The sequence below is a fragment of the Fopius arisanus genome, unplaced genomic scaffold (assembly GCF_000806365.1).
Source record: "Fopius arisanus strain USDA-PBARC FA_bdor unplaced genomic scaffold, ASM80636v1 scaffold00018, whole genome shotgun sequence".
In the NCBI taxonomy this organism is placed as follows: Eukaryota; Metazoa; Arthropoda; class Insecta; order Hymenoptera; family Braconidae; genus Fopius; species Fopius arisanus.
The window spans coordinates 422,316-432,117 of NW_011887757.1; the positions used below are offsets into that span (position 1 = coordinate 422,316).

Consider the following 9,802-nt stretch of genomic DNA (forward strand, 5'->3'; position numbering starts at 1 on the left):
CCGACGCAGACAATGGGTAAAGACAAATTGCAGTCTTGGGAATTTCAATGGAGGTGGAATGATTACCGGTCATTTGTGTCCGAAACCAGTAATGATTACATTATTTGGGGAGAGTTTTCTTCCGCTTCCGCGTTATTATTCATCAGTCTTTGAAAATGTCTTCAAGTTTCATGTTTTTCTTCATCTATTTTGGTTTCCTATTTTTGCTCTGTCTACAGAGAAGTATTCAGTAAAAATGACGGAATGATTGACGTAATCCGAGAGACGGAACCGTTTACCGCCAGTTTAATACATTTAATATGAAATTAATTGTTTATTTATTCTGTCTTTAAGTGTTTTTTAGTGATGACGGCGAGGAATGGGAAGAATCTGAAGAATTTTTTTTTCTGTATTACCGACTGTCGGTTTTTCGTCGAAGAAAAAAAAAGATAAATCCATAGTGTTGGAATTATTGGACTGATTGAACGAACGAGGAAAATCTATTTAAAATCGTAAAGGAAAAAAGTGGAAAATTAATACATAAAATTAATACATAAAACAATTATATGCAATACCAGCGACAATTATCATTACAAAAATTTCTTCATTATTATTACTCACATTTCAGATTTATAAAATTATCTCCTTTATTTGTACAAACAAATTCCCTCTCGCTTGCGGCTTTTTATTATTTCCCCAACGCAGAATTATTGTTATTAAAAAATTTTTTAACGAAAGTGGGAGATGCGGAAGAAAGGAAGGAAGAAATTCCAGTTCAAATCTCATATCAGGTAGTATAAATATTAAAATATAGAATGTTTTAGGCGTGGAGAACTAGTTTCTCATAACTGGTACCCAAAAACATTCGGGACTGCCGCATATTATTCAATGACTCTTCGGTTTTGTGAGCTCCGAGTAGGTGTGTAACATCGAAAGCCGGTTTTATCCTCTGAAAATTCTCCACTTATTTCTTTTGCTGTCAGGATCGACTCCTTTTCTCGAATGCTCCATGTGAATTTCGATCATAAAAAAATGAAAAAGTGCTCTTATCCCCGTGTAAAATGCACTGATAAAAATAATGACTTTTCCTTGAATTTTTTTACACTTACGTACATTTACCTGGGCAATGAAAAAATATTAACGGTGTAATAATAATCCAATAAAAATGTTTAAATTCAAATGTACATTGAAAAAATAAATTAATTCAAAAGATTTTTTATTCTCCTCCATTAATTCAATCGTTTTCGTTTATTTATTCATTTCATTCATCAATTTTTATACACTATCTCCTCATTTATTTGTATTTCAAATTATAAAAAATGTATCAAAAAATATTTTTCTATATTAATTTAATTAATTATTCATTTATGGCGCAAATTTTAGGAATAAAAAAATTTTTACTTCTATTTTCGGTTAAAAAAAAATTCTGATAAATAACCAGACGATAAAAAAAAAGTCATTTGTTAAATATTTCCGTCCGTATGCCAAAGTAATTTTTTTACTCATTTATATACAGTATCGGCATGCCTCCACGCATTTTGTCGTGGTTTTGTAGTGAACCTACAGTCATTCCGTACGTTTCATTGTGTTACTGGCTTAATACGAATCCTCCCTTCTTCAGGTAGTGAAGTACCGTTGGCTGGACTAAGTTTAACGCCAGTCAGGCTAAAGCATCAGGAGCGTCAGGTGCATGAACTCTGGCGTTGCCTCATTCCTAAAAAAAAATAAATTCCCTCCAAGAATTTACCGGAGACTTCTCAAATTTAAACCAAGGTAAGACAACTCTTCCAATTTTCCCTTCATTTTTATCCGGTACTCCCTCATAAAATAATTAAAACCCAATTAGAATAGTTGGTAACAATTTTTATAAAAACTGACATTTGGAAATTGTGCCAATTGATGACGCAGTGAAAAGTGAAAATATTTCAAGCCCCAGTTTTTTTATGTGCATATCTAGTTATGAACCATGAGCTGTTGTAATTATTCGTCAAGGTTTGAGCTTATCGTTACATTATTTGATAACATACCTGTTATATGTTTGTGCGCGAAATTCGTCGGCGCTCTTGGCGATAATAAAAATAGGGTAAATAGAAATGGTATCGAATAATAAGGGTACAGAGAAAATAATTGTTCCGATAAATGAATTTACTTCCGCCAAGTGAACTTTATTTATTGTAATTCTGTCATATAAATTTATAGGAAATATTTGCACTGATCTGATTTTTCTTGTCGTTAATTAATTTGAGTGGAGTTATTATTGTTTTCAGGGCAATTGTTGGGGGTTGATCGTTGATTTTTTAATTGAGAATATTTGTTACGCACCGCCATTCGTCGGCCAATGGCCTTTACACTTGGCCTTGGGAAATTATCGGCTTTTTTCGGGGATTCGAACGGTTTCTCTTTCACCTCTTTCGATCAGATTCCTCTCCTGTACCTCCGGAGGAACATTTTTCGAAAGTAAAAACATGAAAAAAATATGTAATCCAAAAATTATAACTGAGACATTTTTGTCGAGATTATATTAAAAATATATTCAGCATATACTGAAAATATATCCTCATATAATTGCTATATATTTCTGAATATATGAAATTATTGTTTATATATCGAATACAGAATGATTAATTATTTTTAATATTACTATTAATATTTATTGTTATTATTAATATTGATTATTGTTTAATAATTATAATGATAAATTTAACGGTCATATTCTCAGAATAATTCTGAGGTCATGATGCTTTAGAAATCGGAAAAATCGAGAGTGAAAAAACGGAAACAGAAAATGTTTTCAATTCAATAGGAAGAATTGTGTGGAGATCGATGGAGATGAAGATCGATCGTGGGATTAGGGACAAAAGGTAGAATTTACCGTATTTTATAATTCAGTTATAAATTCCGGTCGAATTAGTTTACGCATTGAAAATAATCGATGACTGACACTGCGTACCGTTATCCCGAATCTCAATAGCTCCCGAGAATTTCAATTTCACAAGATTTACGGTACATCACGTGTCGGTTTGCATTTTCTGCACTCAATCCTTTATCAGAATGAGAAATACAATAATTTTGAGTCATTCCATTGTCCCAATCATAATCAAATCTCAATTATTCACATGCGACGAATTCAAATGACAAATAAAGAATAAAAAAAAGTTCTAGTGCATCTTGCACGAAAGAAATATTTTGATAATTTCTTACCGCAATCGGCAAACGAATTGATTAATTACAAATAAAAATAGAATAGAACAGGAAATTGTTTATTAAAACGGTAATGTTTGTCAAATAGTAATTTATGGAGGAGTAAATTGTTTAATTATTGCACAGCAGGAGATTGAACTACAAAGCCATGACTAGAATCATCCGAAGTAATCGCTCAAACCGTTATTAAACACTCTAATGACGCTTGTCGTAATGAGGGATTTCTGAGAAGCTCAAATGATTTGTGTAATCCTAAGAAGATGGTAATAATGCGCCTAGATTTCTGCACACATTCCCGTTACCAGCTGTCTTTTCCTTGGCAAATTTCACTGGTCATTCCGCTACGAGTCAAACCAATGACCAAATTGTATTGTTGCAAAAATTAACGGAATAAAAATATAGGGGAATATTTTGAGAGCAACGGTATTCGAATGATCATGAGCTGAAACGTTTCCGGTGTGTCATTTATACTTACACATTTCAGTCATCCTCCGTTGGATTTTTAAAATTACATTGTCACTGAAGAAAATTGTTTAATTATTTTTCTCTGAAAAATTGTTAGGAGAGTAGATTCGAATGTTGAATGAATTGAATAAATAAAAAAGGCCATGGAATTTAAAGTTTCAGAAATCGCATAAAATTTGAAGTGAAAATGAGTAATTATAATAAAATTCTAAAAATTCAGGGAAATTTGGAATTGAATTAAAGATTCTCCGGAATTTTTCTAGTTCTTCATCAATTTTCCTGGAATAAATAATTCTTCTAATGTTATTCTGAAATTTTTTTATTATTTAAACCCCTCGAAATTTCTCTATTCAAAACGTTTTTTTAAACAAATTTAACAGACGATTTATTACGAAGTGATTGCTCTCCAAAATGTTTAATTAATTGCTGCCTTTGAAAATTGCAATCCAATTTTTTGTTTCAGAATAGTAAAATGCGACTTCTGCAAAGTGCAATAGTTTTCATACTATTGGGTGCTGTGATTTCTGATAAAAATGATGATGTCGATATATCCAGTGTCTTCATGGAAGCAGCGAGCACTTTCTTCTCCGACGATTCGTCTGGTGCCAACAAATTCGCCGATGGCGATGATGACAGAAAAGTGAGTAGTCAATCCAAAAATTCAAAAAAATCAAAAAAAATCTGAGAAGCTACAATTTTCCAATTAATCCCAATTTATAATTAACTCCAAAAAAAATTATTCAGCCATAACACCCCAAGGCTTAAAAAAAAATTCAAATATTAAAAAATGGAATTGTTTTATATGGCACTTGAAAAATCATCAATTATTCGAAAAAGTATTTTTACTCTCCATTTTAACGGAATGGAATGCATTAATCGAGAGAAAATGACGTTTAATTTATTAAGATCTAGTGCATAATGGAAATTCTCAAGTGCAATTTCCGAGAGCCTGTGATTAATTTCCCTAAAAGTAATTAAAACTAGCTACAACTGATATAATTATGTAAGCTAGGTAATAAATTTAACAGATCGCTCGTTAACAGCAACTGCGTACTACAGCAATACTCGTAACCCATAAATAATGATTAAAAAAAATTTTTTCCCGCAGCATTGAGGACGGAGGATCGAGTTGAAAGAATGACATTTTTAAAAGCTATAAATTAATATTTCCCTTGAGTATTTCAGGCTACGAATTGTCCGCAATTCGAATGACGCATGAAGCAGTTGTTGAATCAATGAAATATATTTGCGATTAGAATTCACAAGACCTGATTATATTTCTTTATCAATCTCCCTTTGTCTCCGGACTAGAGAAAACTCGATGTATGAATCGAAGAATGTAATTCTTATTGGACGTAGATATCGAGAAAAAATCCGGAAACATAAATTACTGCGCAATATGGGAAATAGAACGGAATCTAATCCTTGGGTTCCTGATCGGGTAGAATGGTGAGATGTACCCGATTAAAGTCTTGATCATCATCGTCACATACTCTGACAGAGTCGAAGCGATGTAAAATAACCATTAAGAAAAGAATCTAGTCCGTCATGTGTCCAAAGAATAATCACCTACTTTGTCTGATTCAGGCCGGAGCAGGTAGCGGTCTAGGTCAGGTGCTGTCGGGTCTCGGGAACCTGATGGCAAGTGCCTCCAGCGGCCAGAACAAAGGTAATGATCAAGGTGGAATGGACCTCTCCATGCTGGGTCCACTCCTGCAGATGGTTGCCACAGCCTCCGGTGGTGGTCAAAAATCGAATCACGAAACTGAGAGATCCAAAGGTTCAGGCTTTGATTTTGAGAGCATGATCAATCTCGCGGGCATGTTCATGGGTGCTAACAACAACAACAACAACAACAACATGGGTGGACTGATGGGTCTTCTACCAATGATTCTGGATAACATCAATGGCGGGTCACAGGGTGGACGCAGCCATGATCATTCTGGACACTCCTGGTACATGCCACCGGTTCTGGAGAATATTCATGTCATGTGGGATCACTTCATGTGAGTCAACAATTCAACAGATATATCGGCAGAAGAGATTTTATTTGGCATATCATGTTACAGCAATTCGGAGCTTGGGCAGACCCTCTGGAAGAACAGCGGTCTAGCCAATATCGTTGGATCGATGACCGATGAGACTGGACAAATCAGGTATGGAGATATATTGGAGAGCTTTGAGAACCCGAGCATCAGACGCCGATGGCTGAGATCCTTAACCAATTTCGTTGCTGAGTGGATCTCTCATATTTCCGATCCAACGATTCAGCAGCGATATTTGACAACCGCTCAATTTGTGGGGAACAGCTTCTTGAAGTCACAGGGATTTCCCAAATCAGCTTTATTCGATCCAGCGCGACCAGCAGAAAGTCTCACGAGGTTTGTACCATAATAAGGATGAAATAATGGACAAACTGTTATTCACGAATTATGGATAATCTTTGAGGTGAGAGGGATCGTAATCACCGTGATATAATGAATATTTACAGATTGGTAAATGCCGGAGCGACGAAATATCTTAACATGAACCTGGACAGTGCAACCTACATAAAACCAGCAATGGCATACCTTCAAGAGCTCATCCGATTAGCTTCTGAGAAAGGGTTCATCATGTCGCGAGTAAATGCTAATGAGCTCAGTAATCGTCTCAGTGAGACCATAAACAATGACTTTATTGCTCCCCTCCTGAAGGTAAGCGTCTCGTTATCCCCGATAAATGGGCACGGTTGGATAAACTTTTTCCATTTTATACAGACATACCGGGCTTACAAATGGGCATTAAAATCACCCCAATGCGCAACTCACATCTTCTGCGTGATCAACCAGAATGTAAATGATGAGAGTCGAGAGGTTGCACTGAGAAGTGCTCTCATTAAACTCAGTAGTTATCCAGCAGCCTGGACCTTGAGCACTAAAACATACGTCAACTTTTGGACACTTTATGGCGCCATCCAAGAGGGCGACGAATGCTTCGTGAGTATTTCATTGTTTCATTGCTTTAAGTGAACAACCGATTAAGGCGATTTCGTTGGGAATTCCCAAAAAAGGGCCCACAAAAACCGATCGTATTATCATGAGATATGGTTTTTTTTTCATCCGGTATCAATGTAAAGATAAATATTTATCGGGTAAGCAAATCATTCAATAAACACTTGTGACTAGCGCATCTATGGCCCACCATTATGGGCCTTGAATTTTTTGCCGAGTCAAAACGATGCATTTATCGCGCGTTTGTATCGTCTCCCTCTGAACAAATGGAATTGATCAAATAATCGAATGTCGAAAGGTGAAAATTCTTGGACATGTGTTTAAAATTTCTTGGCAAGTAATCCACTGAATTTCTCTGTTATCCAGAATAAATTCCCAGTCGACTGCAACGATTTCCACGAAGAGGAGATTCGAGTGACAACAGAAGCGATTCACAACGAACTGTAAAATCACACGTCCCGACGTTTCATAGACATTTAAATTGAACTAAATTAATTCCAACAGACGCATCAAGATGATTTCAGAAGATCGGCCATCTCGTGTACACATGTTAGATTATTAAGAAAAAAATTCAAGTGAAAGATGAGAAAAACAAGTCGAAGATTGATCTGAATTTAATGGATGTTGGGATAATATTACACTTGCATTTCAAAAGATTCATTGAGAATCGATTTGAATCGAGTGAATCTGACTTCAGGATCGTAGGTAAATATATCTAGATGAATGCCTCAACTTCGGTGCAATAATTATTTAGTATGTTGTGGTCATCGTCATTCATATTTACATTATATTCATAATTGTCTTGTAAATATTAGATAGAATTCGAAATGAATTGTGTAAAATGTACAAAATTAATCAGATTTTCGTATCCGTTGGTTGAATCCTTAACTGAATTCAGTTCTATATTTGGTATTACTTTTTTTTAATGCTCTTGCAGGCCCATTCGAGTCCCTCCTGCAATGATTGTTGATATAAATTTATTAAGTGATGAATAAATCATTGTAAACATCATGATCATCATGATTTTTAATACCTTCACACCCTTTCCTTCTGTGGCAATGCACGCCTGGATTTGCCAGTCTCGATCCTTTATGTTGTGAAGTCCTAGACCTTCTGCTATTTCCGCCGCTGTCACGGCATTCCCCAGGTCCTGCTTATTCGCGTAAACTAAAAGGGGGACTCCCCGTAATTTCTCCTCTAGCAGAAGTTCCGACAACTCTTGACCGGTTTCCTCTAGCCTTTTCAGGTCTGCACTGTCGACTACATAAATCTGAGAGCAGAATCGATTCACTGATCGTTATTTATTCTCCGGTTTTTCCACCACTTTCCATTTTTTTTTTTAATTTCTGACAGTCTAGTGCGAATTGAGACGAAAAAATGGCGAATGGAGCCACAGGATTGGGAAGAATGGAAAGTCATTCGATAAAAGTTGAATTGAAAAACTGAAAAATATTTATTCGTCTCGATTTCATAAAGAATTCATAAAGAATTTGTTAGGAATTCACGGATGAATGATTAATGGCGGGAAACAAGAATGAAGTCTCAGAGTTTTGATTTGTGTTTTGATTTTTTAACTTCTTTTAACTTACAAGGACGTCAGTGTTTTCGAAATAGTTTCTCCAATAGGGACGAATCTTCCGAGCCCCTCCAATGTCCCAAACATTGAGTTTAAAGCCTTCGCTTTGAACGCTTTTGATGTTGAATCCTTGTGTTGGTGTGACCTGAAGGAAATCGAAGTCAAGATTTATCTTTGAAGTTTATTCTATTCTCAGATCGATAGTTATTCTCTTAAAATATTCCCAATAATCAATTTAATTAAGGAATTTAATAATTTCATCATGAGATTCACGAACTAATAGATCGATTATAACTAAATCATTTAGCCCGTCCTTCAGAGATCCGATAAATCATTTTCTAAATGAATCGAGTCTTGCAATAATTTTTTCGATCAAAAATGGACTATTCCCGGTTTTTGGTCAAGCCGAATAAATATCACAGGAGTTTTAATGATGAAATTTTCAGCACCGATAGGTCAATAATTACCTGAGTGATATCTTCACTAGCCAATGACTTGAGAATTGTCGTCTTTCCGGCATTATCCAATCCAAGAAGCAGCAATCGCAGTTCCCTGTCTGGATTAGACCGTAATTTACGAAGGATAGACAGCAGTCCCTGTAATCAATCGATTAATTGGATTCACTTACCCTTGTAATTTAAACTTTTATCAGGATTGATTCCTTCAATGTTCCATCGCTGTACTTTGGGGATCAAACTTTAGTCAAGCATCCAAGTTTTCAATGCTTGTTAGGAAAATCGATCAAGTCTTTCAGCAGTGACATATCATTACACTAGAATGTCGTGACATTGAAGAAAAATATTCGGTCAAAATTCAGGCGGACTTAATTACTGTGAGAAAATGATAATCGAATTTAACAGATAATTGTGCGAATGGAAAGCATCAAATTGTCAACAGAGTGTGAGGATTTTGCGAATTATTTGTTATTTATTTACCATTTTTTTTTATGTTTTTGGATGAATGTTTGGGTTCAGTTACCGGAAAGCTTTCACTCCCTGCACGACGTAAAGAACTCTGTGTTGTTTGTTTCACAGGTTTCGTAGCTAGGGCAGGTGCTACACTCTTCAGGGGGGCAATGATGATTTTGTACATAGGTTTGTTTTGCGCAGAATCATAAAATAGATTTAATATAACAAGGTGTACAATCTGTATAAATAGGGTAAACAACTGAACGATAAAAAATGGGAAATCAATTTACAGAATGGCGTGAAGAAATCGAGACTTTAAAGTTTTCTTCTAATAATTTAATTGTAAATGAACCAGAAATAATTGTTATTCCAATATAAATTATCGGACCTCCATTAAAAAATCCTCCAATACTTGATTCATCTATAATAAAAATAAATATGAGCAGACTATTGTCATAAATTATATGGATCGGACTAGTATTTTCCATTTTTTAATGTCTATTAAAATTAAAGAGGTTTCTTCCAAATAAATTAACAGGGAAAATCGATTCATTACAATTTACCGCTCCGCTAGTGACTCATTTGAATAACCAAATAATTACCGACCGCAGATAATATAAGTCTCCCACCAACTGGCCGTCGATAACTGACCATCAGATGATCAATTACAATTCAACGGTATA

At 35.1% G+C, this 9,802-nt stretch overlaps 2 protein-coding genes across 2 annotated transcripts; one reads left to right on the forward strand and one right to left on the reverse strand.

The window, feature by feature from the left end:
- Positions 1-1,533: 1,533 nt before the first annotated feature.
- Positions 1,534-7,646, forward strand: LOC105263974 (uncharacterized). The gene is made up of 7 exons (XM_011300513.1): positions 1,534-1,752; positions 4,109-4,285; positions 5,233-5,651; positions 5,715-6,026; positions 6,137-6,338; positions 6,402-6,620; positions 7,002-7,646. Exons 2-7 carry the CDS (start codon positions 4,118-4,120, stop codon positions 7,080-7,082), a joined length of 1,401 nt encoding a protein of 466 aa, XP_011298815.1. The 5' UTR covers positions 1,534-1,752; positions 4,109-4,117; the 3' UTR covers positions 7,083-7,646.
- LOC105263973 (ADP-ribosylation factor-like protein 3) lies at positions 7,498-9,287 on the reverse strand. The gene is made up of 5 exons (XM_011300511.1): positions 9,147-9,287; positions 8,679-8,807; positions 8,225-8,356; positions 7,669-7,905; positions 7,498-7,589 (listed from the first exon to the last, which is right to left on the reverse strand). Exons 1-5 carry the CDS (start codon positions 9,147-9,149, stop codon positions 7,548-7,550), a joined length of 543 nt encoding a protein of 180 aa, XP_011298813.1. The 5' UTR covers positions 9,150-9,287; the 3' UTR covers positions 7,498-7,547.
- Positions 9,288-9,802: the final 515 nt, after the last annotated feature.